This window comes from Camelus bactrianus, chromosome 9 (assembly GCF_048773025.1).
Source record: "Camelus bactrianus isolate YW-2024 breed Bactrian camel chromosome 9, ASM4877302v1, whole genome shotgun sequence".
Taxonomy (NCBI): domain Eukaryota; kingdom Metazoa; phylum Chordata; class Mammalia; order Artiodactyla; family Camelidae; genus Camelus; species Camelus bactrianus.
The window spans coordinates 39,809,572-39,824,269 of record NC_133547.1 but is presented as its reverse complement, the minus strand read 5'-3'; the positions used below and the strand labels follow the sequence as shown (position 1 = coordinate 39,824,269).

Genomic DNA, 14,698 nt, shown 5'->3' with positions numbered 1-14,698 from the left:
TTAACTTTTCCTTAATCTTTGACTCTAGGTAGGAGTTGGTTATAGGCCAAACTATAAAAGCCCAACCCAGACTCCTCGGTTATTTATGATAAATTAGGAACTGCCAGATAGTACTAGCATGAAAACAGAGCCAGGGGACAGGTCTTTGGTAGAACAATGTCTAGCAGAATAAAACAGGTTGTATTTTAGTTTTCTTTTTCTCTGGTAGACATCCCAATTTTTAAGTGGTTATAAACAAATCTACACAAGCCACCCCACATGCACTTTGCAAAAAGTATTTTGGAGGCTGGACAGGCAAGTAGCAGTACTTAAAAGCAAGTTCTACAACTGCTTTACTGAAGTTAGGATGTGGTTATTCACCTAACAACGTTTTACCATCTTACAATGTTTTCAAGCTAGAACTCTTCTTTAGCTCTCGAACCTAAAAATCTACAAAGAATAAAAATTTGGGGCCTTGGTCATTCATTCACCTGTTGCTTAGAACAAAGTCAAAATAATTTTCTGAAGCTCTTAGCCAATGCTGGACTCTTCTCTGAGTAAAGGTAAGAGGACTTCCCCCTCCAAGTGTTCTGGATAGGCTTCCCAAAAAGGCATTAATGCTTGCCCCAGCTTAAATGTTTGTCAGGCCCAGAGATAATTCCCAGACTTCACACTATCAGAGCTAGAGAAAAACTGCATTGGTACTTCTCCTACACAATTGGCTTATTTTTATCTCGTGGACATTTTGATTATGTGCATGAAAAATTCTTTGCATAAAATAGCTGCTAGAAAGCTTAAAACCAAATCAAGCCATATACCCACTCTGCGGTCTGTATCTGTCTTCTTTTGCTTCATTTTAAATTTACACTATACCGCTGAATTTTATGAGTCAGCAGAAATTCTTTTTTGAAACAAGATAGGTCAGAAACATATTCAACCCTATTTTCATGTCCTGCAATCTCAATTCTTAGAATAAGGCTAGAAGAAAATTAAAAATATTCCAGGTCCATCATTAGCACATTTATAGATAAGAAACTGAGGCCAAGGAAGATGGAGTGTCTTCATCAAGATCACAGTGCTAGAAGTCACAGATCTACAACTCCAAAACAGGTCTTCTGAATCCACAGCCAGTGGTCTTTCTATAGACACCACGCTACAAACAGCCCACCATACACTATGAAGTCAAAGTCAATTTTCTCATTCTCCTAAGGTGCTTCTACTCCCAAATTCTTGGTTATTTTAGAATTACTTCATCTCCAAATCACAGATATTTAACAAAGTCATCTCCAAACTAAATAAAATTGGCCTCAAAATGGAATGTGACACTAGCATAAAACAGTAAAAATATAAATAGCTTTAAATTTGTTTGTTGAAGGTATAACTTCCTGCTCTCATCCTTAGAGGGCAGACTGTAATACACTTCCCATGCACTGCATGATTAGACAATGACAGTAAGCCAAAGGTAAATTAGGTTCCATTCCATGTAAATCTGATGAGTTGCTTTTCTTTTATATAGCATGATTCCACTTATAGGAGGTATCTAAAGTAATCAAATCTATAAAGACAGAAAGAAGAATGATGGTCACCAGGGCCTGGAAGGCGAAGGGAATGGGGAGTTATTGTTTAATGGGTACAGAGTTTCAGCTGGAGGAGATGAAAAAAATTTCTAGAGATGGATGGTGGTGACAGTTGTGCAATAATGTGAAGTACTTACTACTACTGAACTATATACTTAAAAATGGTTAAAATGACGAATTTTGTGTTATATATCTTTTACCACAATAAAAAAATGGAAAAATATATTTGGAAATGTGCTTTTATGTTTCTGTGGATTAAAAGATAAAAGCAGCACAAAAGTGCAGTCTTCAAAGCAATATAAAAGACACATTTACTTATAACAGTTCCTACTCTGATAAAAAAAAAAATTCACTTACATGTACCCCAAATAGCCCAAATCAGGGTGGCCCCATCCCCACGGTAAAAAAAAATAACAGCATTCAAAACCCATTCTATACTTGGAGATGTGCCGAAGACCAAAGTGTGCCGGCCGTGCTGGGTGGAGAAGGTGGTGAAGGGCGAAGAGCTCTGACCTTCCACTGCCCTCTCTACCCGGCACAGCCCCCGGAGCACAGATTCCAGGAGGCCTACGGTGTTGGGCCAGGGCTGCAAATGTGCCAGAGCCTCTGGGGTTCCTGCCAGGTCAAAGCGTGAAGACGTCTCTGTGAGGTCAGACAGGCACACTGCAGGTTGCAGGAGAGAACTTTTCTGCCTTTTGGCCATAGAAAAGTAACCACTAGTTTGACTAGAAAATAAAGAACTGGATTTAAATGTAAAACAAAGACCTTTTCCCCCTGCTTCACAAAATATAGAGCAATTTGCAGCTGAACTTCATTTCAGGTCTTCAAAATGAATATGGGAAAAGTGATGCTGAGAAAAGACAGCCAGCTACAACGAATACATCCGTTGGTATTGTCTTAGGAGATTACTTTTTTTTTTTTTTTTGCAGTGGGTATATTCTTGATTATCATAAAGAATACTTACAAAACACTTAAATATGTTACTTCTATTTGATCAGAACAATAGAACATGATAGGTGGAAGGAATAATTTAGTCCATCTTAAGGTAACAGAAGAGGGATGTGAGACTGAAAAGATTTCACAGCTAGCTGGAAGAGGGGGAAAGACCAGAACCCAGCATGCCAAACAACTCTCCAACCTCATAAGATGCTGAGAGGTCTCAGGCCCTTTATCCTACATAAGCAAGGATGAATAGTTAGAAAACAGGTAATTTCTTGTGATTTGTTATGTATACTGGGAATCTGTCTTAAAATGTTTGGATAACAAACGAATATGGCAAGGTGGGGTGGGGACTACAGGATAGGAGATAGATAAACCAGGTTCTACATAATTTAATACTCCAGCTTCAAAGATCTTACAGCTTAGTGAATGCTGATAAATTGAGATGGTGCATCCTAGCAGTATATTTACTAATATTTGCTTATTTCTGCTACCATTTCACTCCCTCTAGATTTCAGGAAGAAAAAACATACACCACTGCGCATAAAAGCACTTCTATACCATGTTTGACTCCTCAATCATTCGCTTTACCTACCCCTTCCCAAGCCCTCTCAGAAAGACTTTAATTCTGTAGTTTAGAGCTAGCTAGCTTTGCTCTTTATCTACCAACTGTAAATAATTATTCATGTTATTACATAGTTACCTTTGTCAAGATTTTATCTTTACTGGTGTGTCTTTCAATTTTTACTGAATAAATAAATGGAGTGAAATAAGTATTTGAAAACCTCAAGTTTCCTGTTTTGTCTAGACTTTGTTTAAAAACTAAATACTCCGTATCTAAAATGTAAGAACATTCTTTGACCAAACTGTCCTCGTACTAATTTTTTGGGTGAAAGGCACTTTAAGTTAGGTACAAAAGGTGCTTTGTACTTTATTGGCAAAAAATAACTCAGTGGCTCACTAGTGATTTTAAGGTTGCCTACTATTTGTGCTGATCTTTAATATTGTCTATTCAGCTGTTGCCAAATGTTGGCCCAGGTTAGTTGCAGGAGAACCACCTGAGGAATTTATTTTAAAAATATGTATTCCCAAAACCCAGCTGAGACATCTTATTTGAGTAGAGTTTAGCCAGAGAATCTGTATATGTTAATCTTATACCTCAGGTATCTACTGCTACATAATATTTCATATTATCTCTTATTCCTGAGAAGACTTGTCCAGCCCTAATTTGTTCTGAAGTATGCTTTCCTCAGCAGAACTTCACAAAAGGTTACTTAAAACCTAAACAAAGGTAAAGGAACAAGGATCTTGACCATCCTGGAAGTTAGTTCTCCAGTACACCTCACTTAAATCTTTTACTTCCTGATAGCTAATATCAAGACCAACTTTCAGTTACAGGCCTCTAAGCAACCTTGGTTTCTCTTGGGCTTGGATGGTCACAGTTATGTGAAGAGCTGCAGCTGTTTCAGGGCAGATCTCTGATTTGAACTCTGAAGCCTAAAATAGAACATAAAAATTACCTGGCAGTATAGGGAAATTGAGATTAATTTTGCTCTTAAAGTCAGTATCACATATGAAAGATTTCACAAGTAGTAAGAGTAAAGGGAATTAGTAATATTTTAGGTTTATATCAATGAGTAGAGTAGGACTGTTGTTTTTTTAACATTTGAAAGGGAAAAAAAGTCAACTAAAGGAGATTTTTTTTTAACTGGATGAGAGACTAACTTACATGTAACTGTCAATATAGCAAGGAGCTCTGCAGCAGGAAACTCCAGAACTATGCTAAGCTAATGGATAAATATGTAAAGCAACTAGTCAGGTCAGGCAAACAGTGTCCAAAGAAAGTCACGGCTACAAATCAGAGAACAGAGACCAGGGGTATAAGAATATAAGGTGGGCAAATAAACTAGAAGAACCAGCAGTTATTTTTAAATAGTCCAAAAGGTGCATGTAACAAAACACAAATAGAATACATAATAGAGAATAAAAAATAAACGAGGCAAGAAAAGAGTTTTTAAAAATTTGGTCCATCTATTCTTAGAATGCAGCACCTTATGAAAAACAATCCATCAGTATGATACACTGAGCTAGAGGTTTAGAATTCAAACTGTTCAAGATGAAAAAGTCATCTCAAGATCCACTTATGAATAACTGTAAAAGTTCTTGGAATTTTCATGCCAGGAGGTGAAATCTGCTACAAGAATGAAAGCATAAGGTTAGAGAAGACTGGCCATTAAGGAGCAGAATACTTCCTCTTTATACATAGCCTAGTGTAAAGACCAGGGTTTTAATCAGGTAGAGAAGATGTGACTATTGACAAAGCTATTGTTGCAGTCCTTCCTGCTGGGGTCTATTTACTGTTCTTTATTTGTTAAAACTTAATTTTCTTAAATGTGCTGATTTCTTAGATGGTCCAAAGCCTGGCCACCTGAATTCTGAAACATGATCCATCACAAATCTCCAGTACTCTCCACTGAAAAGACACAAGGCAACTTTTACATTTCTTTGATTACAAATATCAACCGTTTTCCTCCAGGCTAGTCAATACGATGTTTCATCCCTACATTATGGCTCTGCTATAAGAAAAGACCTTTTATTTCAAAATACAATAGTGATTTGTAAGGCTCATGATTAGAATTATTTTTCAAAATTATCGAACGCCAGCCTATCAGCCAAGAGTCAATCTCTGAGATGGATCCAGGAGATTTTAACTTAAGGCATATCTGAAAACCACTGACTGAAATTGTGTCCCAGTGTCATCAAGGAATGTGCATTTAGCTAAATTATTTGGGATGGTGGGTTAGGAGGTGATCTTCCTGTAAACACAAGACAAATGTAAATGGTGTAGAGGCAAAAAAGTGGACATCTGTGTTCAAATGAAAATACAAAATGCATTTCAAAGTAAAATTAATTTTTTTGGATTATCTCTTATTTTGGGTTATCAACAACACCAGCCTATTAGCCTGGACTAGAGAAAGACTACAGTCAAAACAACATTCCACTAGTTCTCATTTCCAGATGATCCTACATTACAGAATACAATGAGAAAAAGATATACTCAAAACGAACAAGTAAGAACTATCAACCCTATTTACATTGTGGGCAGAAGTCAATCACCAATTGAAGCTGATAACTTTCTTTCTTTTAGATCCAGTTTCCCAATATTAAAAAAAATGTTTTTGTTAGATAATACAATTATACCGTCTGCATAGTTATATTTTTCCCCAAAAAGGAAAAAAAAAACCTATCAATAAAGGCACTGAAGTGCTGTGGCTTGCTTTCTGAACCAGCTTTGATGACCACCAACCTTTTTTTTAAAAACTAATGAAAGGTCACATCAAAAGATGAAATGGAATCCAATCCAAAAAGATTGGATCTCAAAAGGCACTGCTTAACTGATCTGGAATGCTCAACATGCATTCTCTTCATTTGCCTTCCTCCAATGGACCATTCAGTATTTGATGACATTTGCTGTACATTGTACAAAAGGACCTGTAGGCTGAGTTGAGTAAAGCTCTCTACACAACCAAAATGTAAATCTGGAAAATGGGTTATGACTACAGATCACTTACACAGATATGACATAAGACCTTCAGTCAGGCCGAGATTCAACAATACTATTACACCGAAAAGACTAGACCTTAGGAACCCTTCTACCTAAACCCATTCTCAGACAAAGGCCAAAGCACACTCAGCAGGGGCAAAAAAAAATTAAAATTAAAAAAAAACAGAAGAAAATATTTCCAGAAAGGACTAGTTACAAACAGGAACAAACCTGGACTCTTTACTCACCATTTTAATACTGCTGCCAACTATAACAGATTAAAATCTGTACACACGGCAAAGTGGAAAAAAGTCCCAAAATCAATAGTTTCAGCAAAAGAAGGTACTGACTAAGGATCACTACAATTAACATTGCTACAATGAAAACAATGGCAAACAGGGATTTGGCACCACATTGACAAAGTAAAAGCATGCACTGTTAATACACTTTAGATGTTTCCCAACAGAAAAGGTCATGGAAGATGGAAAACAAGGGGCATCTTTTACAAAACTCCCTATAACTGAGACAAACAAGCAAGATTCAAAGTGGTCAATTTAGCAGATACGTAGCAGCAAAGTCACTAGTTCTGTTTCAAATTTTGTAATTTGCATTTCTAATTGACAGCTGCCCTGGGTGCAGCTGTATCTGAGAAGTTGACTTTATCATACTGTATAGCATTTATCTAGTAATTTGGTAATCAGCTTAAACCAGGTCAACCTTTAACCGTAAGTTTAAAAAAAAAAACATAAGTTTAAAAAAAAAAAAAAAGAGAGAGCTAGAATCCTATTACAGAACTCTTCAATGTAATTACTATTTAGAAACCATAATGGTACTTGGAACAGGATAGTGACATAAATTTCATCCAAAAAAGCTGTAGAGCCCCAATAATTGTAAAGAATTAAGTAATTATGGAAATACTATATTCTGACCATACCAAGAGTTAAAAACAAACAGTTCCTACTAAGAGGAATATTTTCAAGATGATCTGGTCACATCATGTGCATAGTTAAGATTGTTTGTGTTTTAATAAAGATTCTTTTGCAAAGAAATAAAATTTAGTGAAGTTATTCTTCCCTTGATGAAAAAAAAAACTTTAAAAATGAACTACTGGTGGTTTGTTAAGAAGGGAAAAAAAAATAAGCTACATATTGAAGTTCTGGAATGCAGCACCTCAACTTCACATCTGCCCTAAACATTTGTGATTGTGAAATCCAAGTGATGTATTGATGACTGAATCATACTTTACAGTTGTTCCAATTCCAATGTCTGACTTTAGCATCTCGTGTCAATTAAGAGTTCCCTAATACAGAAGATTGTGCTAAAGAGTGCTAAGATTCTGCATGCTGCTGCCATTCCCTGGTCCCGTTCATGCTTGCAGCTGCCCAATGAGACAGCAAAAGAAGTCTGGTCTCAACACTCCACACTGTAATAACTAGAAAAGAAGAACATCTGTAATTAGAAAAAGTTTACAAAGTCAAGAGACATCACTACAGCACTCTAAATAAACTGTCTAAAGCTTTACCTTTTATCAACATCCATACTCTTCAATAAAGTCCACATTCCTTTAAGTTGTTTTTAATGATGACATCTGTAACAGCATCAAAAACAAACTGCACATTCTTGGTATCTGTGGCACAGGTAAAGTGGGTATAGATCTCCTTGGTATCTTTTCTTCTGTTCAGATCTTCAAACTGGCACTGAATGTAAGCAGCTGCTTCTTCGTATGTATTGGAACCTGAAGCAGACACCCAATATCCTCAGTTCAAATTATTACAGCTGCCTAGAGTCAACTAAGTCAGGCCATCACCATTTACTTATGGAGAGAGGGAATATGACCCAAATGAATATAAACAGATTTCTACTTTTCTATAATCATTAGGTTTCTCTATAATCATATTCTTCTTGAGAGTAATGATGACGACGTAACAATTTCGCTTACTCATAAGTAAAACAAAATTATCACAAAGATTCAGAAAAAAAAACTTTTGTTTCTCTTTCATTCAGAATTTTTAGCTAAAAAAATCTAGAAAGTATAAAAGGAAACTAGGGAGGATGCATTTCTAGAAGAACACAATTGTTTAAAAGGTCAGAGAACGTGTGCTCCTTGGAGTGATGCTGAAATAAACAATTCAAAACAGTAAGCCGGACTTCTTTTCAAAATCATTCCAATTTTAAGGAGTTTAACCTCAGAGTCTTAAGGCAATCATTTAAATAACCAAAGGTAAACCAGTAGATGCAAAAAGGGAAAGGGGCCTGAATTGTACACTTTTAAATGGTGAATTTTATGGTATGTGAATTGTATTTCAATAAATCTGTTATTTTTTCAAATGAGAGGACCCAAAAGTAAACCCTATTTCCAACAACATTTGTAATTAGCACTCTTAATTGCCTGCTTCCTACACCAGCTTGTCTATTGTGAGCCTTCAGAACAGCCTGAGGGAAACTCAAAGACAATACACACAGTCATTCCTCTGAACTAGGGGCTGTTTTCAGTGACATTAAGCATGAAAAAAAATAACACGTAAGTATGTAAAGAAGACTAAGTAACAAAAGCTTAAGAAAGAAATGACTATTATTTAAACAGAATATTTAAAGAACCGAAGGAAGATCGTTTGGTAGATGCTTGAAATAGCCTGAGGCTTCTTTGTTATGTGTGAAGATTCCCTGCTGAACATTAACGTCAATCCTTTTACTTGTCTTAAGTAAGATTTCTCTCCCATCCTAGAACTTGGCTACTTTCTATAAACTTACCCAACTCTCATCTCCCTTCTCACTCTGAACAGATGACCACATTTCTAACTTCCTCAAGAAAACAGAGGTCATAGGACTTTAAACTATATCTCAATTTTTTAGCCCACAACCTCGCTTAAAAAGTTACCTGTATCTGCACTCATTTGTACCTTTGGTCTTAGAGATGTCTTCTTTCTGGTTCAAAATTCAATTGCTCTGTCTAGACTCTTTTTTCAAAAGTTGAAATGAAAGTTACATAAGTTTGCAATACAGTGTCATTTAGTTTATTTATATGTTATGCAATCATCACGTCTCTCTAGTTTCAAACTTTTCCACCACTCCAGAAAAACACCCCATTCCCATTAAGTAATCTTTCCCCATTTCCCTTTGCACCAATATCCTGTTAATCTCCAACCAATCTGCTTTCTGTCTGTAAAGATTTGTCTATTTTGGGTATATCACATAAAAGGAATCATATAAAAGTGTGAACTTTTCTGTTTGGCTTCTTTCATTTAGTATGTTTATGAGGTTCATTGAATTTGTAGCGTTATCAGTACTTTGTTCTTTTTCAGTGCCAATGAACACTGTATAGACATACCACACAATATGTTTATCCATTTATCCTACCTACTCTTGATTCCTTCTTTTCCCACCCGCTTACAAATCTTGCTCCATCAGTTACATCCACTTTGTGTAACTTCTTTTTTGCTTCAGTATCTGACCTGTAAGTCTATAAACATTTTCAGATCCCTCCTTCCCCTGTAATCTAAGCTGCTCAAAAGCAGGCTATACTTGTCTTCATTTCCTCGCTTCCCACTCAGTAACTCACTGTTTCTGGCTCTACTCTCATCATTCCACTGATAATGCTCCCCATAACAGTCAACAATCTCCTGATTGCTAACTCAAGGGGCCATTTTCAAAATGTTATTTTATTTATTTGCACATGACATTGTTCACCACTCCTCAAACTATCCTCTTAGCTTGATACTTTGGCTTTCCAGACTCTTCTCTTTGTATCCTATACAAACTTTTCTTTCTCTCCTGCCAACAGAAGCTGGTACTCTCATTCTATTCTTTTCTCTCCTTATTCTGTATAATCGTGCTAGGTCATCTCATCCATTTCCATGTTTTATTTACACATGACCCCAATTCAATACCTGTTACTAACCCATAACCTCTCCCCAAGCTCCAAGGCCACATATATAACTACTTATTAGATATCTCCATCTGGATGTTCCACAGATACTTCAAAACCAACATTCCTAAGTAGGAATTCAGATCACAGTACCAGCCCTCAATCAAGACAGAACTCTGGAATACTTTTGACTCTTCTCACTTCCTTACCCTAGCTACACCTTTCACCTTGTTATACCAAGCATTTAATGTCTGCTCAACTAAAAACAGTTCTCCTTTCCTGGAAATACTCAACTCTGATCTAAAGGGCACAGGGTACAGCCCTGGCACTCACGTTTCTATCTCTGACCTTGACTGACTGACTACAGAAAGGGTTTTTGTGACATCACCTTGGCCAGAATCTCTCTCTCAGGAATTTGAACCTCACAGCAACCAACCCTAGTCTAGCCTAGTTTTAAATGGAAGAGACATAGAAACTGTAGCAGGGCCAACGTTTCACATAAACCGAGTAGCAGAGAAAATTAGTAAGGAGCGAATGAATAGACGATATAGAGAGAAGAAGAGAAAAAGAGATGGGGAAAGAGGTGCTTCCAGAGTTCTTGACAGCTTTCTATTTCCTAATTCTAACTGCATCCTTAAGAACCATCTGCATTCTTTCTGTGACTAATATGATATATCCTTGTATCGTCACCAGAAGTTTCTATATGCATCCTAAGAGAGTCCTATTTCAACTCCCCTAATATCTATATTGCCATTCATCACATAATCTTTCTAAAGCACAGTTTCTACTACATCATGTACCCCAATGAAAATCCTTCAGTAGCTCCCCACTGTCTCAGCATGAGACACAATGCCCTCCATGGCCATCCCTGCCCACTCCTCCCCACCACTTTAAGTTCCAGCAATACCAAACTCCTCCTAGGTTCCAGAACAAATCATGTCATTTTTTAACTTCATAATTATTCATATACACTATTCCCTCTTTCTAAAATGTTTTTATTTCCCCATCTGCCTGATGATTTCTAGTTCATCCTGTTACATCTCACTCCAAGTGTCATTTCCTCTAGAAAAAGACTACATTGGTCCCATTGAGGTAACCACTTCTTTTGCTCTTCTATTAATGAACATTTTATACTAAAAGGAAATTCTTTATACTAAAAGGAAATTCTTTCTACAACTAATGTCAGATTCCCGAGTATAACAAGAATCTGTATTTTACCCTTGTATTTTATGAATATATTTACATCAAATTTTGATTTTTATCTTTCTCTAGTTGCCTCAAAAAATGGAGAGGAATATAAAATAAACACTGTAAACTCAATTATGTCTGGAATAGCACTTTAGACTTAACGGGTCTTAATCACATGCTTAATGTTGATACCACCACCAGTGAACACTTTCCCTAAGGAGAACCACACATTGTTCAAAACAAAATACAAGTTGTAGAAAGATCACTAAAATTTGGATCTAACATGTGTACCTCCAACAAAATTTTTCATGATCCCTTACCTGTGTATTCTGGATAACAAATAGTTAATGGACTCCTCTTTATCTTTTCCTCAAAAAGGTCTTTCTTGTTGAGGAAGAGAATGATTGAAGTGTCTGTAAACCATTTGTTGTTACAAATGCTGTCAAACAGCTTCATGCTTTCATGCATTCGGTTCTGAAAAAGAAATAAAGGATGACAGGTCAGTAGCAAACTAAAAGTAGATGAACTTCATGAAAAAAACAGACCAACAGGTTTTAAAAGCACTGAATCACAGAAACAAGTCAGACACTGATAACACAAAAGCTGAGTCAGCCCTCATTTCTGTAATTCTTGGAGGTTGAAAGGTGGGTGTAAGGACTGGCTAACAAGGGGACTTAATCCTGCCCACATACACAATGTGTTATCCTATCTCTTATGCGTTAATAGGACATGGATCAATGTTTTGCAAATCTAATCGCACTGACAAGGAGAAAAAGTAAGGATATTAAGTTTTGGTTCAATGAGTAAATGGATGCACAAAGTCTTCCTAAGGGTTATTTTCCATTTTCTGCCTACATTAGACCTTTTATTTACCAGAAGCTCCAACATACCATTTCCTCGTCCTCAGCCAGAACAAGGTCATAATCGCTGAGAGCCACACAGAAGATAATTGCTGTCACTCCCTCAAAACAGTGAATCCACTTTTTTCGTTCTGATCTTTGGCCACCTACATCAAACATCCTGAGTACGGGGAAAGAAAGCACAATTTCAACAAGGTCTCTCTCTCTCTCTCTCTCTCTCTCTCACACACACACACACACACACACACACACACCCCTTCCTAAACTGAAATGGTTAGGTGATTTCTTACTATTGCACATTCAAAACCCTGTTTATAATAAAAAAAAGACAAACAAGGAGCAGATAAAACATAATAAAAATAATTATCTGTGGTTAAATGTAAAAGAGAACATAATGAGAAAATTAAATTAAGAATGAAAAATTCTCATTTTAGATAAATAGTTGAGCTTCCTCACAATCAAAGCTTATATCAGACGTGCCAAAAGTCAGCAGAGTAAGCACTGAATGGATTAAAGGAGGGAAAAAAGACAGGAAAAATGAAAAGCTGAGTAATACAACTTAGGATAGTAACAATAATAATAACAACTAATATTTACTGTGTGTTTACTGGTGGCAGACACTACCCTAAACACCCTAAATTACAGTGACTAATTTAACCCTCGTAACACTCCTGTCAGCAGTATTATTTTCCCCATTTTACAGATGAAGAAATTAAGGCACAGATGTTAAATAATTTGCCCACTACAAGAGATGGAGACTGGAACTCTAACTCCAGCACCAAAGCTCTTACCCACAGCACTACTCTACCTCTCAAAATGGTTTATCTCTTTAGTTAAAAAAGAAAAATGAAAAAATATAAATCCTCAACTTGCATTCTACTTCCATAGCTCTACCAATTCAAAAGTTTGTTTCCTTACTTTTTGTTTCTTTCTTTAAAAAAAATTGAGGTATAATTGAGATTATTTTCTTTACTTTAAGGAAGACATATTAGATTAATTATGGAAAAAAGTAAATTATATTTTATGGTAGGACTCTACAAACCCAGTATCTAAACACAAAACTTAACCAGTATTTCCCAACTCCAAGTCTTATTTTAACATAATTAATAACAAAGTCTCAATTGTTCACACACTTTATGTTCCACTCCAGATTAGTTTTAGTCCACTACTCCCTTCTGGGTGGCCTACTTGATATCCTGAGTCAACTGCTGAACTTCTGACAGCAGTGTCCTTATCTACCTCCTGTTGTAAAAGGAGAACCTGCACTGCCTTGTCTTTTAGCTGGTACTAGGGTCTGAGGAGGTATGCGGACAAATGGTTAGATACTCTTAAGACATATGTTTTATGACAATGATAACATTTTCAAAGGTTAAACTCTGCCAAGCTGGTTCAGTGTGTCAGATCTACAGTGACTAGGGGTCTATTTCCAGAGAATCTTGCCTCTAGAGGTTGACAGAAATAAGACATAGTTGAGTAATTTCTCAATGTATATTTGAAAGAGAACAGTCATCTCAATTTTTCATGACCCAACTTTTTCTTTTGGCTACTCTTACCCAGTTCTTTTCAACCATTAATCATGGCACCTGAAATGAGGCAATCTGTCACAAGTTGGCCTTAATATAAGGTCATATTATTGGTTTTAGGAAAGGTAACATCATATATTTCACCATTCATCATTCAAGAGGAGACACACACTGGTACACCAATAATTTCAGTTTGCTCCTCCATTTCTTTCTATAAAGTTCATAAAATTGATAGAACACTGTGAAGTTCCCAAGGTGGGCTTTTAGCACATATTAACATTTACAGTACCATTCACTAACATATCAACATTTTATAAACATTACCTCATAACTGAGAGGCAAGTAAGCAATTACACAATGCCTTGCATATAGCAGATGCTCAATAAATGACTGAATAAATGGATAGTGGTTTTGCCTAGAGAGAAGAGGAAAAGGAAGAAGTGATAGTACTTCATAATCAGATATCTACATGCCAACAATAAAGTGGGTGCAGCACCTTTATAAGATCTGGCTATTGATCCTGACATAAGAACAGTACGATTTATCTAACTAAAGATTAATTTATGACAACATCAACAAAAAATTTTCCCACACTAAATAAATAAAGGCGACAACATAAATTACACACTGATTACTAATCTGACAGCACCCAGGGACACCTCACTCAGTCTCACAGCTGATCATCTACGGAGCCTCTGCCACTCTCGTTAAACAAATTCATCAGCACTAATGATAAGCAGCTCTTCTAGTCTAAAAATACTCAGCAGAACTGCTATTTTCCTGCACCAGGTCTCAAATCTGTATTGCTGTATTAAGATTTCAAAGCCTCAAGCTAACACTAAAAAAAAAACACAAAACCACACCTACAAATAACAAATGTCGATGAAGATATGGAGAAAAGGGAACCTTGTATGCTGTTGGTGGGAACGTAAATTGGTGCAGCCACTGTGGAAAACAGTATGGAAGTTTCTCAAAAAACTGAAAGTAGAACTACCATATCACCCAGCAGTTCCACTCCTCAGTATATAGTCAAAAAACCCCAAAAACACTAATTCAAAAAGATACATGCACCCCCAATGTTCATAGCAACATTATTTACAATTGTGAACACATAGAAGCAATCTAAGTGTCCATCAGCAGATGAATGGGTAACAAAGATGTGTTATATATATACAACGGACTACTACTTAGCCATAGAAAAGAATGCAATAATGCCATTTGCA

The 14,698-nt window shown here is 36.3% G+C and overlaps 1 protein-coding gene across 1 annotated transcript in view; it reads right to left on the bottom strand.

The window, feature by feature from the left end:
- Positions 1–5,389: 5,389 nt before the first annotated feature.
- The window catches only part of GNAI3 (G protein subunit alpha i3), a 38,324-nt gene continuing 29,015 nt past the window's right edge, over positions 5,390–14,698 (bottom strand). Inside the window, exons 6-9 of the mRNA XM_010948255.3 lie at positions 11,983–12,112; positions 11,413–11,566; positions 7,562–7,774; positions 5,390–7,471 (exon numbers count right to left, since the gene is read on the bottom strand). Of these exons, the coding sequence (XP_010946557.1) occupies positions 7,584–7,774; positions 11,413–11,566; positions 11,983–12,112 (475 nt within the window). The 3' untranslated portion in view covers positions 5,390–7,471; positions 7,562–7,583. The remainder of the gene's footprint in view (positions 7,472–7,561; positions 7,775–11,412; positions 11,567–11,982; positions 12,113–14,698) is intronic.